The sequence below is a fragment of the Toxotes jaculatrix genome, chromosome 7, assembly GCF_017976425.1.
Source record: "Toxotes jaculatrix isolate fToxJac2 chromosome 7, fToxJac2.pri, whole genome shotgun sequence".
Classification (NCBI taxonomy): Eukaryota; Metazoa; Chordata; class Actinopteri; family Toxotidae; genus Toxotes; species Toxotes jaculatrix.
The window spans coordinates 25,813,876-25,833,936 of record NC_054400.1 but is presented as its reverse complement, the minus strand read 5'-3'; the positions used below and the strand labels follow the sequence as shown (position 1 = coordinate 25,833,936).

The 20,061-nt window shown below is 42.5% G+C and overlaps 1 protein-coding gene across 1 annotated transcript in view; it reads right to left on the bottom strand.

The window, feature by feature from the left end:
* nsmfb (NMDA receptor synaptonuclear signaling and neuronal migration factor b) overlaps positions 1-7,975 on the bottom strand; it is a 42,137-nt gene extending 34,162 nt beyond the window's left edge. The window contains exon 1 of the mRNA XM_041042652.1: positions 7,905-7,975. Coding sequence (XP_040898586.1) covers positions 7,905-7,975 — 71 coding nt within the window. The remainder of the gene's footprint in view (positions 1-7,904) is intronic.
* Between the last annotated feature and the right edge of the window lie 12,086 nt (positions 7,976-20,061).

Here is a 20,061-nt window from a genome sequence, read left to right as displayed (position 1 = left end):
TCCTCGTCCCTTCTCTCTATGTGTGAAGGAGTTGAATGACTATATATATATGAGACACATAGGAGTAGTGTGGTGTGTAGATGCTTGGGGAAAAACGTCCTTTCTTCCTTATTCAAAGAGTAATTGAACTCTAAATCCACTTTCCTGACTCAGTAAATTACATGAACAGGAACTGTATTACGCCATCAGCTGATCCTGGTCTTGTTATACAGTATTCATTAAAAAGAAGTTATTTAGCTTTTTTCCAGCGGACATAGAGTAGTTCTGTCCCTTTGACAACCCCTAATAAAATTAATGATGCAAATGTGCAAAAATTAATGATGCCTCCTAGGACACTCAGAAACTACAAAGCGATGTCACAGACTCCCACACCACGCCCTCTGACATATAAATACCACCATCAGCTGTCAACGGCTAGGACATTATGGAAGATTGAAAGTTTCAGGGCTGTGAAAGTTAAGAGCCAGTCTGGACTTCAATATCAAATTTACATGCGGAACTACAGCTCTGTGAATTCTGGGTAACCACCAGATGCTACACCTATTAAAATGGCTGAAATGCATCAGTTTACCAGTTTAGATGGAGAGAGGAACAACGGACCAATAATCTGACGGGGGGACAAACTTGTTGGCAAACAGCTGCTAGTGTACACATACAGCAGACAGAACATTAGCCTTCTTTCAGAGCTGTGTTTCTAACTGCTGAATGTTTGTTCAAAGTTCACTCTCCTTTGAGCTCTGTTCTGTTTTGGTCTCTACCAACTCCAGAGGAAAATATGTGTCTCTTTAGCTGCTAAACGTTCCACTATGTTCACCTCTCTCATGTAGTTTACTGTTTGGTGGAGGGCATGTATTGGAAAGTGGGTTTATCAAAGCTGAAAACAGTTGCCTGCTGCTGCTGCTGCTGCTGCTGGAAACGACACTGATGAGAGCGGTGAGGGTGAACCACACAACACAATTAAAGTTGCTGGTCAAAACCAAAACAATGAAATAAAAGAGATTTAAACCCTCTGTAGAGCTGAGAGGAAATGCAATTTGCTGTGGTCTGGTCACCATGAGCTGCTCCTATCACATTACATTTATTCATCTGACCTTAGTGCAGTTTTAATATCAACAAGAGCAATGACTGGTGTATGGGTTGCCATAAGGCTATGGGAATACATCATGCTACTAAAGGTGTGTATCGTGGTGCCTGGCTATGTGTAATGCTGCTGTTGAGCTCATAGAGTGCTGCACCATGCATGTTCATATCCCTTTTGTTTTAACGTTGTATCAACTATATCATCTAAGTACCACAGTAAGTGGTACAGCAGTGGTGAGTGTGTGACTGAACGCACATCAGCTGTGACGGGCTGAGAGGTGAGTGCAGCCTCTGCAACCAGCTCCAGCCGACAGAGGAGGTTTGTTAAAGTTTTGACCCTGCTGTGCCCCCCCCCCCCCCCCCCCCCCCCATGTTCCATCCGCTCGCTGGGAGGTGATCAGCGATACAGACCATAATTAGTCAGATCAATGAGTGAGACTGCCAGCCATCTTGCTGCTCACCTACCTTCCTCTACCATCAGCAGGGCATCGTTATAGCCCAGACAGCTAGTGTGAGTGTGACGAGGAAAGGAAGATATCAGTCATCAAAGAATTGATGACTGCAGATTCTTTACATAACACAGATATACAGTATGTGCATGTTAAATTAAAATATACAGCTGAATCATACATAATGCAGCACTCCTCTGGCCTCTTGTTAGACGATTACAGAGACGTGGAAAGAGAGTCATGTCCATTTGTATTGGTCATCGGACATTCACTTCCTACCCTTCAACATCCAGTTCCACTGTTTCCAGTGGTTAAATGACAACTGACATTTCAACCGAGCCTCTTTACTCTTTAAGTTACATTTTACCTGTTTTCAGCTCTCACTTCTTAAAGGACAGTTCCACTGCTTTCATTTCCTACTGTTAAACTGAGAGCGCATCTGCTGTCAGTGATTACACTTCAGAAGACGGACAAGGAAAAGCAGCTGCACACATTCTGTGTCCCTCTGTAGATTTATACAGCAGCAGATTGGCCTGTGTCTATTGTTATCTATCTGTGTCACTGTCTGTCCCATCCCTGACTGTCTCTCTGTGCACTAGGAAGGTCGGCCAGTAAAAGGCTGATGACTTCATTAAGAGACACTTGCTCCGCTACACTCCACGGACAACAAAGGCCATGAGTCAGGCAATTACCCATATCTCCCAAGAGAATGTAAGAGGGTTCATCAATAGGTGCTGGAGGGGGGAAAAAACATGTAAAGTATCTCATCAAAAGAGAGGAGAGGCAGGATATTCACTCATGCTGAAGCAGCCTCAGGTTCAGATGAGGTGAGACATGTTGGTTTGCTTTCATATCGGGCTGATATTGGCTTTTATTAAAGGTAAAAAGTTTACTGCCCTTTAGCACTAAATGAATCTACTGGAGATTCAAGACACTCCCAAAAAGTATGAGTATTATTTACTCTGTTCTATTTAACTGGATTAATCAAAATGTGATACCAGATACTAGATTACTTATTCAAATGTGACAGTTACAGGTCAGGATTCATTAGCTCAAGGGGACAATGAAAGGGAATTGATATTGCGGTTCCTCCTGGTCGTCACTGAAGGTCAGCAGAAGTCGTTCTCCATGACCTTTAACAGCACCGACTGTGAGTGACATCTATCTCTGATATCTTGGAGGGTTTCCCAGCAAAACAATCTGGTTTCTATTTTTAAATGGCAAGATAAATGACGTGATACGTAGAGGACAGCACAAGGAAAACAGAACAAAAAGGTCCATCACAGGAAAGAAAAAGAAAATAAAACACTGGACCTAATGTCAAGAATGGTGGTGACCGTGCTCTGGGGTTGTTCTGCTGCCAGATAAACTGGTGCATTGCACAAAGAGGCAGAATAATGCAGAGGGAAGATTCAACACCAAAGCATCAGCTGGAGAGTTAAATACTGGATGTAACTGGGCTCACAATGAGCCTAAACACACAATAAAAGTGGTTGTGGCTAAAAGGTTAAATCAAGTTCAAAATAAGGAATGATCTTCCCAAAGTCCTGATCTCAACCCCACTAAAAATATGTGGACTGCTGTGAAAAGACAGAAGAAGAAAACCATGTCCCTCACAAGTGTAGGTAAACATTTGACCTCATGTCTAAATTGTGAATGTAATTTCCGGTGATACCAGGCTGATCTAGCCATCATCCTTATTTATTATACCATACCTGCTGGATCTGGAGTTCTTAGGCCTCCCCCTCTCCCATTTTTAAAACTCCTCTTAACTATTTAAAAAAAAATAAAGATGTTCTGTAATAAAGCAAACATGTTATAACATTATTAAGGATCCTAAATACCATCTATCAGCACCGTCGGTTTAATAATCTTGTGTCATATTTGGCCTTCAAAGCCTCATATATAGTTTCCCACCAGTGATTCTGACAGGTTTATGTCTTACAGGGGGGACCCAGATGTTTTATAGCTAATAGCCACAGTGGACCATGACTGGAGCTAATCTGTGCAGTGATGAGGACGGGGTCGCTGCTGGTCACTCAGTCTTGAAGGAAAGAGGCCATGAAAATCTTTTTTTTTTTTTTACCAAAGTGGAAACTATTAAGGCCAGGTAAGTGTTGTGCTGTGCAATTCCTTTCAGAAGTGACTCAGACATTCTTGAAATATTAAAGGTGACGTTGGCTCTAAAGTGCTCGTAATCCTTCCTATCGAGTGGATGATCAAAGCAGACAACCTGGTCTTGGTGTGCTGTTCTACAAAGGTTTCTCATAAACAGGACAGGGAGACAGGGATGCTGCATTCTTTTATAAACCTTTTTAACCTTTCACTCTTTTTTTAGTAAGATCCTCTGGGTGTATCAGAGAAGAACAGGTATCAAGACTGTTCATATATTAGCATTACAATGAACTAGAATTCAAAAGAGACTATTTGAAATCAGCCAAACCTGCCACCCATGCAGCCAAAACAAATATCATAAATAATGGAAACTAGCTGGATGGCCTGGCTGTAATGAAAATAATCAAGCCCATGTTTAATTTCACAACAATATCAACCTTCAGCCAGAGAGCAATAAATTTAGGACACACAACAGCAGGGTTGGTCTGATTCACACCTGATTCCTGAGCAAATAAGCCAATTTCCAAAGCTAATGCAACATCACATGTCGTCAACAGCCTGAGGTTTCTATCTGAGAATCCACACCTGAATATCTTGATGAATACCCTGAAATGCTGCAAGGTGTTAGTGTCGGTAAACTGCACAGGGTGCGTTCATGTTTACCAGCCTGGCTGGTGTGTGATTGAATCTACCAAAGAACAGCAAAAGAATGAGAGAGGAAAACAATCAAACAAGGCATTAATCCAGCTCTCACAGGACAGACAGCAGTTTAAATTACACCTGTGACTTTTTCTTCTACTAATTTTCATCTGGACAAATGAGATGAAAGAGTAGAATGTCAGCTGAGGGCTTTATGAAAATTACAATTTGAAGAGTAAATATTATTATTTCCAAGTCAGCCTGTCAGGGCAAGTGAAAGTAAAGACAGGACTTTACTGAAGCATCTATCACAAACATAAGGTTGTGTGCAGGACGTAGACCCCCACCCCACAGCTGAATGCACTAAGCATAGAGTGGAGCTGTGACATGCAAAGTGACATATGACACATTAGTTTCTGTTGTAGATGAGTATCACTGGCAGTATTAAATTCAGTTTTTTTTCTGCTCTCTGGTGATTCTCCTTCCCCAGCTTTATTTCTCTCCCCTGGCTGTTATTCCTTCTCATTCCTGCCTGTCCCTGGTCCCCTGCAGGCTCATAATTATAAGGCTGAGGTCCCTCCTGTCATATGAATATGTATTTTCTACTTCATCAGTCTCAGAAGTAGCACTGAGATCCATAATTTTTTTGAGGTGTTAAACCTGATCTAGCGCCTTTGAGTGAAGTCACGTTCCAATTTCTCCATTTTGTGTGTAGTCCAGTGTAGTGTGGGTATATACAGTCCAGTATCCAAACTAGAACTTGCTCTTTAGAGGTTTTAAGGCATCAGTGTGCTTTAACCAACAACAGGGTCTGAAACCCTCTCACACCTTTCCATCATCAGAGTTGGGGGTGCAGGGGTGAGACAGTAAACAGTGTTTGAAATTTCTCTCAAGCTTTCTTTTCTCATTTTACACTCTACTTCTTTCACCTCTTGAGTTTACCAACATAGTGACTGGCTGTCAGGAAGCTACTGGGAAGGGAGGGTTGTCAAAGGTTGGTGCTGCACCTGGGCCCCAGGCCCTCCTTGGGCCTCTAATGGCAGCACATGAAGGTTCAAATAATGTAACACAACAATGTACAGCAATGCAATGAAATGAGGTAAGGGGGTGGTTACCAACAGCAGCAACATGACTCGTATTGTTTTCACGTTGTGAGTCTGTGTGTGTATGTGTGAGTCATCATGGTAAAATGTGTGTCTTCGAGGCACCTGCTGTAGCAGGAACTACCACAGAGGCGGTTTTGAGTAATTCATCAGGTGTCTGCCTGCCTGCCTGCCTGCCTGCCTGCCTGTCTGTCTGCCTGCCTGCCTGCCTGTCTGCCTGCCTGCCTGCCTGCCTGCCTGTCTGTCTGTCTGTCTGTCTGCCTGTCTGCCTGCCTGCCTGCCTGCCTGCCTGCCTGCCTGCCTGTCTGCCTGTCTGTCTATCTGTCTATCTGTCTGTCTGTCTGTCTGTGAACAGATTTTGTCACCACAATAGTGTCACAACTGTGTCAGATGCAGATACATGGGTCAGAACATCAACACGCTGACGGGCGTACAGGCTGGTGTGATCCTGTCAGAAGAACATTATTGTGATTATACCTCGTCAAATGTACCACCCGCAGACCACACTACGGACACACAACGGCCTAAACCAATCACTCACACTCACATTCACTAATAAAGAACAGTAGCTATAAAAACACCCTGTCATCCAAAATGCAACAACCATACAAACACATGTGTGGTGCTCAAAAGAGAAGGAGAAAGAGAAGGTGAAATTTGAAGTACAAAGTTTTTAAAGTGAAGAAAATGAATTCTTTTTTGGTTTGTTCTGCATCACTGTCAGCAAGTGCAGGTGAAGATGAGCTCACTGTTAAGGCTTATTCTGCTACTACAGGAACCTAACATATCCCAAGTCAACCTGTACTTGCATTACCAAATACCTAGGTCCAGATCTTTGCAGTAATTTGAAGTGAAATAGAGAATAACACTTGCAGGGACAGATGTGCGAGGCACAGGGTCAAGAGCAGAGAACACGCTGACTTCCAGCATAATCCTTCAGTGGCATTAGTATCCACACTACCACAAAGACAAAGATGTGGGATTGGATTTGTTAGAGAGGTGAAACAGCTTTGCCCCTGCTCATTCAGCAAACAGCGGATAAACTCTGATCATCTAACAGGATCGAGACACCACTAATCCCGGCTCAGCTCAGACGGAGCGGGTGGGATTTGGGGGAAGCGCTATTGTTCACGGAGATCCATTAAACTCCTTGTCAACTGGAGTGTGGCTGATGATCACCGATGGAGTGGGAAGTACGTACGAGACTTGGCTGCAGTCCACATGCGTGTCTGGGATGCTGGCCGCGATTGGAGTGATTTATGGAGAGTTAAGCGTGAGGTGTGGAGAAGCGAGCGAGGCGGAGAGGGAGGCGATAAACAGACAAACAGCAGAGGAGGACAAAGACAAACAGAGCTGGAGAATGTGTGCATAAGCAAGCGTGGTGCTGGAGTAGATGGAAAGGTCATACGTTGTGCGCTTCAGCATATGTGTGCACACAGGCTCGTGCATCTAAAGAAGAAAGTAGGTGTATGCACACATGACCGAGAGCTCAAGCGCTTCATTTGTCTACGTTCTGTATTCTGAGGTCAGCGAGTGGGCGACACCGAGTGCATCTCCCACCATAGAGCATTAGTCATCCTGCAGCCTTCGGACCAAGCACACACTAATCTGACACCCATAACACAAAGACCTTTCATGACATGACTCACACTTTAAAGTTAAATGTCATTAGAATTCGTCACAAGTCCAGTGAGTGGAAGTTAGTGGATGACCATGTCACTAAAGCAAGGATATACACACACCCTGGCTGTGTGTACTGTATACAACAAGCAACAAAACAACAAACAGGTCAAATCAAAGCTATTTCCTGATGTCATGATTATAATGCAATGACTCTAAAAAATACAACATTGTGCAAAATAGCCAGAAACCAGTTTTACATAAGTTATTTTTACAAGGTGAATTCATAGAGTGAGTCTATTCTGGATGTTTGCTCTCAGTTACACAAAGTGTTAGAAGTGGGAAAACATGTCCAAATATCACGAGGCACACTGACATCACAGCACTGATGTCCACATTATTCACATAAAGGGCTCAACCAAAGGTTTGCTTTGACACAGCTGACATGTAAATACTGCATGAGGGGGCTGCAACATGAGGAAGATGTGATGTATATTCAGGGAAGAGTCAAACATTTTATTCAGTAAAAACACAGATTCCTATCGAAATCTAATAAATCAGGGGTTTAGGATAACAGCAGGAAGCCAAAGTGAAACTTTAAAAGCAGCAGCGCAGCCTGCGCTCTGGTAAAGACACTCAAACTGATGGAGGAGTCACGAACCATGCAAAAGCACCAGAAGAGCAGTTTTACTCCGTTTGGGAACATTACCAAAAATCACTGTTTATTATTTTACTGTCATGTGTAAGAGTTCACCCACATCAGTAATGTGTTCAAAAACCATCTTAAAGTCTCGACTTTGGTTGTTTTAACGCAGCCGGATCATCTGCTCCGCTCGTCTCCTCCGCACGGCTTCAGAAACACTCCGAGACCCGCCACACGTCCTCCACACACACTCACCTAACTTTTGCGGCCACGGAAGAAATCGCATCACTCCTCAGATTCTTCCTTTTGGACACCGCAGTTCCCATGCTGAAGTGGAAACGACCCAGGGGAGAAAACGCAGACCATTCCACAGACTGATCGGCGAGGGAAACAAAGGAGAGAAAAATCAGCAAACGGGGAAATAAAAATCATCCGTCTCCATCAAGTCAGGTCTATAATTATTTCATATTTATCAGTATCATTTCGACGGATTAAAAAATAAATAAATAAACAAAAACTGAATGTTCCAGAAAGCTGCAGGCTGAGCGGGGAGCGCTGCAGCCCTGCAGGAGGATGGACGGAGTGCGGAGTGCTGCGCTCTCCTCCTTCATCCAACTGAGGCTTCCAGGAAGGAAACGGAGACCATAAAAGGAAGGTCAGCCCGCCTGCCCCGCACGGCCTGGGCAGGTGCGGGATGGGCGACGGCAGGAGAGCAGTGACGGGATGTTCCAGTGTCTCTTCCCTCGGTATATACCGGCTGCGGTCCTCTATATGCACTGTGCAGGGTTTTTTTTTCGAGTTTCCAGGACTTGGTGTTGCGCATCTTTCTTGCAACAAGAGCGCAGGACAAAACAATATCCACCATTATCTCACCAACACACTGAACTGCAGGCTACATGAATCTAACTTATGTTGTTTTAACTAGTGTAATGCTGTTTTTATTTAACTTATTGAGTTGATGCCACCAACTCACTTGTATGCCGTGTTAGTAGTAGAAATAAAAAAATAACTTGGTGATTATAGAAGTATTTAAATCAAAATACAAAACATTTATTAACCCTAACAGGCAATAGAAGTTGTATAACTTAACCAGGCTGCAGGGACAAGTCACTCCAAAGTCCACATGCAACAGCAATCAGCTGTTATACCCACAAATTAAAGGGGGGCTTTCATCATCATCATTTCCAACTCTATATCTTTATTCTGGGACTCCACTAGAGGAGCTTTGCATGAGTCACAGTAAAAAAAACAAAAAAAAAACCTCTCATACTGCCTGTTATACAGCCCTTCAGTTCAGCCTCTGACAGAAAGAGGCAGTATTAGTTCAGGGCTCTTTCATGTCCACCTCTCTAAAAGCCCACTTTCTTCTGACTGGCCAACTTCTGGAAGCCTGCTGAGCAGCAGCACCCAGTGCCTGTGAGCACCATCTCATCCTGGAGCTTTGAGGAAGTTCAGAAACTATCAAACTTTTTAAGCAGCATAATATAACTGACTGGAGTCTGCAGCTTCTCAAATCCATCTGTACATGTTGGAGCCCGAGTCTGATCTGGACTGTGAAAATGGACAACATGAACATCCACAGCAACAAAGATCACAGCAGGACGTCTCTGTTCAGTAAATATTATGTCCATTACCTGCTTATTGTGTGACATGACGGTGGATTTAGTGTACGTGTGGAGAATGTGTTAAAATGCCAAACGAAATGGAAAATGTCTGGGCAGGATATACTAAAGGTCATGTTGCCAGTAAAATGTTATTCTGCTGTTGCCAAACGACTCTATACTAAACATGCACGTTCGGTTATTTGTACCTTGTGGACGTGCTGCACCTGGCAGTGTGCTTGGAGTGAATGACTCCATAAAGAGTGAATTTGTAACACTACTGAAGGTTGTAATGCTTCCATTTATATGGCAGGCAGTTAGTTTGGACTTAGGAGTGCAAGCACATGGCTATTTCCTGGAGGCAGAGTAAACTGAGCTGGTATAAAACTCACATAAGTACCACCAAAAATTACATTTCTTTCATGTTTAGCTTGCAGTAGATACATATTGGATCTAAGGAGGTGTGGATGCTTGAGTTTACAAAGATTCTTGCAGCTTATTATCGATTAAAAAGCAAAAACAATGCCGTGTCATTCATTTGGACTGTGTGGGTCTAATAAATAAAGGTCCAGGTAACATTTCACTTCAGGTATAATCCTTAAGATTTTCAAAAATCAGAAATCAAACCCTGTTTTTAACACTATTTGCAGTTGGCATGTATTTGCATTCTGTAATTATCTCTCTATGGTGACTGCAGTGTTGACGGTCAGTGGTGAAACACACCAGTCCAGCACCGGATTCAGATTGCTCACCTCAGCATGAAGGATTCATTTCATCCGAGTGATATCAGACTTAGTGTTTACTGTTCACTCTCTTTACACCATATTAGAGCTGTATTAAGCTGATGCTAAGCCAACGTTTTTTTCTACCACTGCTTCGTATTAAAAGCATTTCACTAGTTCAACATCCGAGGGTTTATATTGTGAAGCAGCCCGAGGGAACACAATGTATTTATCACTGAGGTTAGTGCTGACCACTGAATATTTTTGTCAGCAGTGGAACAAGGAGCAGTTAGCAGTAAGATGAAGGGCAGCAGGCTGCACACCTCCAACTCCTCAGCAAGCCAACCAACTCTGTGGTCCTGCTGTTGTGTGAAAAACTGCTCGTGCCAGTCACAGCATGAGATCAGATCACGGTTGTATTATTTTTTTGTGACCAACACCAAAGCATTAGACTTAAGTGAAATTCAGACCTAATGATGGCACTAGGTGAAAAAGTAAGGTTTGAGGTATTTCACTCTGCCCTGCACCACCACCACGCTAAAGAACTACAGCCTCCATGACAGTTCACCAACACAGTCCATACTTAGTCATCACGACCTAGTTTCTCCCTTATCCATGATATCCACCCATCCTGTTGTTCTCTCATTGTCCTCCCACACAGGTGTTTTGACTTACTTTACTTAATTAGTGCTGTTCTTGATTGACATTTGGTGAAATCACACAGTTCCCAAATTAGCTCCACCAGACTGCAATCTGACCAGAGGCTTAATCAGGGAGACTGGAAACACCTGTTTGGATGTGCAGAGCCTTTGATTTGAAAAGGTAATCAGTATCTATAGCTGTCAGATAACTCTAGTGGAGTGCATAGTACGTACGTTATTATAAATGTTAGTGGGATTTTGAGGTTTCTCTACTTCTGGAACATAAACTGAATGTTCCAGGTTGATCTGTTTATATACCTCATGGCCTCCGGTGGCAGTGCTAAGTGCCAGTTGGCATGCGAGAAAGAAATCCTACGCCATCTTAGACCTAACATGGTTTGTATTGACTGAGATGTCTGCGCTCCGTGAAATAGCTAACCAAGTATAATTCATTAAAAAGGGGGATATGGTCGCATTAGAAACAGAAACAAACTTCTTATCAGATAAAAATCAGAGAATCACGCTGGTTTAATGAGCCAGTAATTCCACTGACCCCATAAATCTGTTTAACCCACTTTACTTTTTCCTCCCTCTAATGACTGGGAAGGTGCAATGGGACTTTGATTTTGCCAGCTGCACTGTTCAGCTGAAAAAAAGAAATAACAGATCACCCGGGGATTGCGGCGTGCGTCAACAAATGCAGAATGCAGTAAACACAGAGAGGATCATTTGATTTTCATTTCCAGTCCCATCAAGACATCTATCGACCTGCGAATCATGCTGAACATTTTTTGGTTCTCCAGGGAAACAAAATCGATTCCACGTCAATATTCAATAAACTGAGGGGACAGTACAGTGACAGCAGCCAGAGCACAGCTGCAGTCACACTCAGCCTATCATCATCACCCAGGTCCAAGACTGAGACTGTGAATTATCAGCTGTAACATGAAGTAAAACACCCATGATGACACTGCTGATCAGGTGCATGCAGCACAGCAGGTTTGGACAAGACTTCTGCTACTTCAGCATCACAACAGCTTACGTCAAAATAAATAAATAAATAAATAAAATTAATTAACAGTTGCGGGATCTCAAAGAATTCGGTCACTATTAACAGCAGCAAGCCACGGTGACTGTATGATAAGAATAGAACAGGGGAGGTTACCATACTATCTGTCATCACAGCCATGGAAATGAGATCTGTCACACAGGATCAGACTTCAGAGATTTTATACCTGCTTCATTATCACAGCCGTACAGGAGAAGGGAGTGGACTGTGAGGAAGAGTTCAAAGGATTTATATTACATGCTCATGAATAACCACTCAAAGAGCTGAACTGCACATGCATGTAGAGAGCTGAACAGTTCATCTCCCTCTGCCTTTGACCGTGAACTTACAAATCACCCCTCATGTATACACAGCGAATCCATCTGATGTCTGAGCTGATAAGCCCTCAGGAAAAGTAGCAGCTTTAAAACAGCGTATCCGTTTTTCTGAGCGTCACAAACCATGTGAAATGACCCCATTTATTTTCAGACTTTAATCCATTCAGCTCAGCATAAATAAAATAAATACATACTGGAAATAAAGTTTTGAAAATGAACACAGAATCTCACAAAGTGAAACAAATACAGAATTCAGAATCAAATATTTCAGTTGCTGATATAATTCAGATTATTATGGCAACAATTAGCTTCCAGGCAAACTGCATAAAGTATCTCTCTACCTTCAGATTGCTGGACAATCAGGCATTATTTTCTATCCCACAATGCTCTGAGAGACAATTCACTTATGCCTCAGAAATTAAACAGGGTGCTGCACCGCTTTCTGTGGGTCATGCTACTACTTCCTTTTCTTCTGAGACTCAAAGGTCATCATTTACTTTACAAAAGGTCCTTTTCATAAAACAATTCTGTCATTTTTCTCATGAAAGGTATCATGGGGAAAAACAGTGAGCAGCTGATATTAGCATGCTTTAGAAAAACAGGACTGAAATATGCAACAGTTCAGTCAAGGTCATGCTCATATGCTGAAAACATTTTCTTTTATCCGTGTCACATTTTATTTGAGTAGTAAATCACTGAAGTGAAGGCAGTAAATCGGAGTTTTCTTCATCAGAGTTCTAGTCACAGCTGAAGAGGTCAGACAGCAGCAGATGTGTTTTATTCACCAAATGGTTCTACTAGATGGCCAACAAGATACAGATGCAGACCCCCAACTCATAAAGTCAACTGGGGAGAGAGGTTCTGCACCTCTATAAATAATGTGAAGGCTGACTGATGAGTACAGGGAGTAAGCACCTCTTAGTGACTAAACTATAAAGTTTCCAGTTATGAGTCTCGGAAAAGAAATTTGGCAAAGCCGCAAACCTGGCCTCCATGAAACAGGGTCACCTGGATGTATGCACACGACAGACCACAACACTCAGTCCCCATCCATTACTCCACCCTCCTCCCTTTCTGCTATCTTGCCTTCATCCTCCTCCTCTTTACTCTTCTCTCGCTCCGCCTCTCTTCCTCCTCCTCCTCCTCCTCCTTCAGCACGTGAGGCTAGTCAGGCAGAGGTGAGCAGAGCAACGTTAACAAATTGACAGTATGAAAATTTAAGCATCCATCTGTTTTTTTTTTCTTTTTTTTCCCCCCGCTGTTAGTGTGTGGGTACAACACCCAACCACAGCGACAGTTCATCACTGCCCAGACGCACACAACCACACACAAACACACAACCTACTATGCTGCTACAGGAATGTGCCTCATGCAGAGGAAACTCAGCAGAGAAAGTGAAGGATTGTGGTTGTAGCTCGAGCTGAAATCCTACACACTGCAGCAACAGTACTGCACGCAGCATGTTTACATACCAGCACGAACCATCTGTAATCTGAGACATGTGACCACACAATACAAATCCAATGCGTGCAGTCAGAACTGGTGAGGAAACTGTGATCCTCTGAAATCTCTTATCAAAGACAGATGCTGTTTTTTGTTTCAGCTGTGAGGATGCTAATGAGCAGCAATCACAATTTAGCTGTGGAATGCTTTTTTTTTTTTTATATAAAGGTTGATAAACGACAGCATAATGCTGCTGATCAGCTGTTACTGATGTAGTGCGTACCGCCCATGATATGTAGAGTAATGAGGAGAGGGAAGTGAAGCAGACAGACGGGCACAGGATACGCTTTATGTAGCACAACGTAGATATTCAAGGATGGAGAGGAGAGCAAAACAGTGCCAGAAGCACTTCATCGCCTGAGGTTAAACCTCGCAGGAAGGCTGCATATTTTCAACCTCAGCGAGCAGACCATCGTTCAAATGTATCTGATTGGGAGAGGTTGCTGTGGGCAGTAAACATCATGCCTGGGAGCCTCAGCTCAGGGCAAAAAAAAAAACAAAACTGCACCTTTCCAGACAGTGTAGCCTGAAGCCAGGTTTCATCATGTGGCCTCTACCTGCCACAATTGTGCTGTTAAACTGTATGAAGCTTCTCACACCGAAAGAAATTCATGTTTTTCAGTAAACAAAGTCAAATACTGTAGATCAATGTGACTATACATTTTAAATTAATCAATACAAATTAGAAATTTAAAAATGTGCAACACTTCAATATTCACTGCCTTCTGAACTGGTTTACTAAGATAACATGGCAATAAAATCATGAGCTGCTTTTCATTTTCTTTAGGTCAGTCCCAGAGATCTACCAAGAGATCTACCATAAACCAAGTTGGAAGAGACCTGAAATGTGCATTGTCATGCCAAGAGCAGCAATGACTGACAGCAGGGTTCATGTTACATTCATGGGATTATGTTAACAGGAACCAACTGGCACAGCAAGATTGTGATGTTCCATTCATTAGCCAATCAGAGTCCCATTTGATCATGTAGATTTCATCATTCAACAGGACAGCAAAGACAAAGCAATAAGACCCGGGGCTCAATTTTAACAATCTAACCACATGGTCTAAAGCCCTTTAAAAACCACGTGTGTTTGCACACTTGCAGAGGAAAATTGAAGAATTTAGGATTAGATATTTGGGACACAAAATTTAATGGCAAATAATCAAATCGCTGTTGGCATCCATTTCTCTCAAATTGTCCCCCTGTGGGCAGAGCTGGAAGAAAAGTCCTGGGATCAGTCAGCGTGTAGCATAAATATCTGTACAAAGTTTTGAGGAAATCAAACCAGAACTTTTCCTGCAAGTCCTCAAGACTGAATTAAATACGCAAACTACGCATGTGATCGATCAAGAGAACAGAGAACCAAGAACAGACAAACCTGCTACAGTCGGTGTCTCCACAGTGATTTTAGAAGCAAATCACATCTTTGCATTGTACACTGTAATTTACTTTGTCATAATTTTGTGTTGGCTGGTTTGAGATTCCACATTTCTGTGTGTTTTAATCAAGAAATGTATCGGCTCCGAGGAGTGGGGGTGTTTGTGTGTGGAGCGGTGATGTGTGTGCATACCTGATCAGTCTCTCCATTATGCGGCTTGTTTAGCATGCCTGGGCCTCCGTACACATCAACAACTGTCCAACATTCAGCGGGATCCTGCTGACCGTCCTCTCCACTGCATTTCAAGTAGGGTTAGAGCGATTCCTCACTGCCAACCTGTAGAATATAAAAGAATCTCTTTTATGTTGTGCTGTAGATATTATTTCACAGACTGCCGCAAATACGTTATTCAGGGGTGTTGGGCACTAATACATAATTATAAACATGATTTGCTTTGGCCTTTTAAATTAAAACTGAACTGAGGTGGCAGCAGACGTTTGAGAGTTATTTACTTCAAAATGTACACATAAAAAACTGAAACTAAGTGTGTGGCTGAGTGCCAGTGTAGTTAGATAAGAAAATATTTCTTTTTTTTTTTTCTTAGGTACTCATTTGGGTCATTTGTGTTAGATATTGCTGTAAAACATTACAGTACGAGTGTTCCAGTCTCCGTCCTTTACCCTCTTGTCTCTGTTCATATATGAAGCAGATTCATAAAGCCTCAGGATTCTTGCACAACTTGTGCCACTCTGGCAAATTCACATGTAACTGCGTCTTTCAAATTAAAACCGAATAACAGGGCTTTTTCCTGTTCTTCCCAGTCTGCCCACATTGGTGTGAGTGTGTTATAATATCAGCACTGGAAAGGATTGCATCTAAAATCCCATACAGGCCATAACAGCATGGATTATCCCAGACAAAATATATCTATATATACATAGAAATGGGGGTGTGTAGCGCAGGGGAGAAAGCAATGACATGCTTAGGCTCTGTGTCCATCAACAACTCCCTCCCATGATAAAACAAGTTTATAGCTGTGATATCTTGTGCTGCTGTGGAGGTATACAGGGCTGTAAAATGCAATGCTCATGGGAGAGAGGACAGTAATGAAAAACATTCATGACTGTACAGACTGTACATGAGAAGTCAGGGCAGAGCATACAGGAAAAGATTCTGTCCTGCAAAAATACAGTATTCTGTCATTTAACCAAATATCAAAAAGTCATTTTAAGTGTATTTAGCAGTGTCAGTCCCTTTTCTGCCTTCTGTCAAGGCACTGACATCGGTTTCCAGTAAATTCTTCAGACAAACTCCAACTGAACAACTGTAAAAACATTACTTTTTGAAGATTCTGCAGTAAAACAAGAAGACTATTCACCTCACATCCCCTCATAACATTTATATATTCAGGATTTGATACTGATGAGTATGCGTGCTAATTTTCAGTGCCTCACAGTTTGACACTGCAGCTCCATTCGCTGATATGCAGTTATTAAGAATTGTAATGTTAATTTTTTGGAACCATATTCCCTCATCTTACAGAAAATATTCCACTAATCAAATTAAAATCAAACCAAAATTACTTTAGTTTCCATGAGGGACTTCATTTGTGCAGTGAACAAATAAGACAAGTACAACAATCACAAACAATCAGAGCACAGTCAGAACCACAATTAATTAATCACAACGTGCAGCCATAAAATTTACATACAAATTAAGATATAAAACCAAGGAAAAGAACAAAGAGTAAAAAACAAGGGCAGTGACAGAGCAACAATGCTAAGTGCAGAGGTGGTGGTGTCTATATCAACATCCGCAGGGCATGAGGTTGTAGTAGGTGTTGGAGTGTGTGTATATGGTGTCTTCACCTATTTGTGAGGCCTTCTTTACCGATGGTCTTACTGATGTACTATGGATCCCACAGAGGATCTGTAGAATGCCTGCAGGACTGATGGCTGGACCTCAACCTTCCTCATCCTCCTGAGGAAGAACAGGTGTTGTTGGCACTTGTAGAGTAGGAGTTGGAGTTAGTGGTTATCAATACTACTATGATTTTGGGTTCTCCAGATTTATGTGGGTCTGGTGCTGTAAAGTCAGCCCTGCATCATCCACACCTCCCTGCTGCTTGTTGGCAAACTGGAACCTCTCCCTCTGTAGCTGGGGCAGGATGAGCCTTTCAAAGCTCTTCATCACCAGCGATGTTGAAGCTACAGGATGATGAGTCGTTATTGCTGATAAGGTTACTTTTCTTAGGGACTGGACAGATGATGGAAGATTTCCATATGGCTGGTATGGAGAGTTGGAACAGTGAGTGGTTGAAAAGATTACAGAAGACCCCAGGCAGCTCCTTATGATGAGCCCCTCAATAGAAATTGGCTCATATTGTCAGGGCCTGGTGCTTTCTTAGGATTTATTCTCCGGAGCTCCATTTCAACACCCCCTGGGTGACACTCCTGTGTCCTCCTGTGTGAAGCTATGTTTGTCAAACCTGCAGTAAAAGCTGTTCAGGCTCTCTGCCATCTCCACACATTCCTCTGGTCACCTTCCCAGGTGTCCCTGGCTTGCCCTCCTGGAAAAGCCTCCCTACCTTCTCCTTATATGCTCTATTGGCCTCTTTTATTTCCTTATTTAGCTTCACCTGAATGAGTTTGGCCTTGCAAAGTCTCTCTACCCTCCCACTGCTTCACATGCTTTCTCAGCCCCATCCCAGTCAAAGTGGCACTCAACAGCCATTTAAAGCAAGTTTATTCTGTAATGCAAATGAGACTTGCTTCTTTGTTTGCCCTTTATCTTGTGTTAATGGGCATACCATATTTTTTCACAGCAATCTTACTTCAGTATTATTGAAGGGAGTGGTGGGCATGTCTTTTTGAGCCTCTGCCCCACTTCCTCCCTGGGTTAGGCCGCTGGTGACCCTGTATTTGCTTGCACAGTCTTATTATTAAATCATAACATCTGTAACGTGTCAGTAACAGGTGGTCTCCTAGCAGCAACAGTGGATCTTCCCTTGTGTAATGGATAATCCCAATTCCATTTGGTCCTGCCGGTGTGGTGGATGCAATTTGACAACTTTACACCTGCTACCACCTTTGATGTCTTATGGAGAGCAGGTGTGTAATTGTTGCATCTTGCTGTGCTTTACATGCAGGTAGGAGAAACAGTTACAACAGGACTGAGATATTGTTTGTCTATGCCAGACTGACAACTCGAGTATGACCTCTAACCTTTTGAGGAAAGACATTTTCAACTTTACACAACCTCCTGTGAGTTTCTTTGCTTCTGGGTCTCAGTTTATCCCAGAATTGTTAGAATAACAATAAGCCCACAGCGTGATGCCTGCAGCACTGTGTGGGGTTATTTTACAGCAGCCTTGTGTCATTATTTAATCAAGGTAGATGCAGTTTTATCATACACATCAGTCCTGCAAGGATTTATCTAACTGAAGCATAAAGCTTCCATGAGTCCCATTTACACTTCTCATGTCAAGTGTTTGTCATATCTGGATAACAGCCAGCATCGATTTAACACATCATCTTGATACTTGACCGTATATATATACAGTTGCAAGAAAAAGTATGTGAACCTTTTGGAATTTCATGGTTTTCTGCATTAATTTGTCATAAAATGTGATCTGATCTTCATCTAAGTCAAGAGTATTGGCAAATATAATGTGCCTAAAATAATAACACACAAAAATTCTGATCTTTCATGTCTTTATTGAGAACAACCATAAAAACCCCATAGTGCTTGTGGAAAAAATAAGTGAACCCTTCAAGTTAATCATCTTAAAAAAAAACTAAGTGAAGTCAGGTGTTAGCATACCTGGAGTCCTGTTAAGAAAATGAGTTGTGGTGTGGATTAGAGCTACTTTGACTGATAAAAACTTCTCAAAATTTTTGAGTTTGCTCCGCATAAGAAGAAGATGCTTATGTGAGCCATGCTTCGCCAAAAAGAGCTTTCAGAGGTTCACATACTTTTTCTTGCAACTGTATATAATATAAATGTGTGTGCACTGGGTTTCACAGGGTGGTGGACAACATCTGCAATTCTGACAATTCATAAACTAACACACACAAATTTCTCTTTTTACTGTCAGATAAAAAAAAAACAATTTAAGATGTGCTTTATAATCATTTAAAAGTCTTTCTACGTCCTCCATTTTTACCCTGAAACACAAACTACATTGCCAACAAAGTGCCCTAAAACATTTTTCTATCCAATGGGTGGCTTCAAAGTCGAGACCTTCCATTCACAAATCATTTCTACCCATTAGATCATGCCCCCAGTTTTTTCTCCATCCCACACCATTTATCTAGTGAAAAAGAGGAAGAAAGGAACCACACGATGCTGAAGGATCCATGATATCACTGCCCTCCTGTCTTTTGATCTGCACATGAAAGATGCTTTTATATTCGAGCTCATTATGATTCTGACCTTGCTCAAGGATACACTATCCAATCCAATCTCCATAAGTCAACTGCTTGCAGCTGAACATTAAGAACAGCCATTTAAACACAACCACCCCCACCCCAGCAAGCCCCATCTTCCCCACCACCATCTCGTCTCCCAATCGAGCCAACACCTCCTGGTGATGGATTGGGCCCCATTGACTTCTCCGACTCTCCTAGTTGCCATTTTACAGTCACGGTGAGCGATGGGATTGGAAGGCGGGATGGCGAGATGGGGAGGGGATAGAGGAAGATGATTGGGGGATGGTGGGGGAGGGATCGTGAGTGTGGAAGAACGGCACGTGCACAGACTGACAGCACTGAGACTCACCCTTCCAGTGGGTGCTGATCATATTTAGTGTAGCCTGGATAAATTGGATAAGCCTTCTGGCGGACCTGGAAGTCAGTGAGCCATCAATGTCAATACTCCAATCTATCAATCCACCACTCTCTCTCTCTTTTGCCCATTAGTTCTTAATGCGTCTCTCCCTCAACCTTTTCTTTTCTCTCTCTCTCTGACACATTTCCTCTGTCTCTTTCTCCCATTGTCTTTTCCTCTCTCTCTCATGCCAACATACACACACACACACACACACACACAGGTCCTCACTCTCCCTCTCCTGCCCCAGGCTCACTCTGGGTTGTGACTGGTAAATTGGGTATGTTTGAGTTTTGACAAGGCTAACATCAGTTTTAGCACAGCAGCAGCTCAGGAACACTTGTTTTCTAC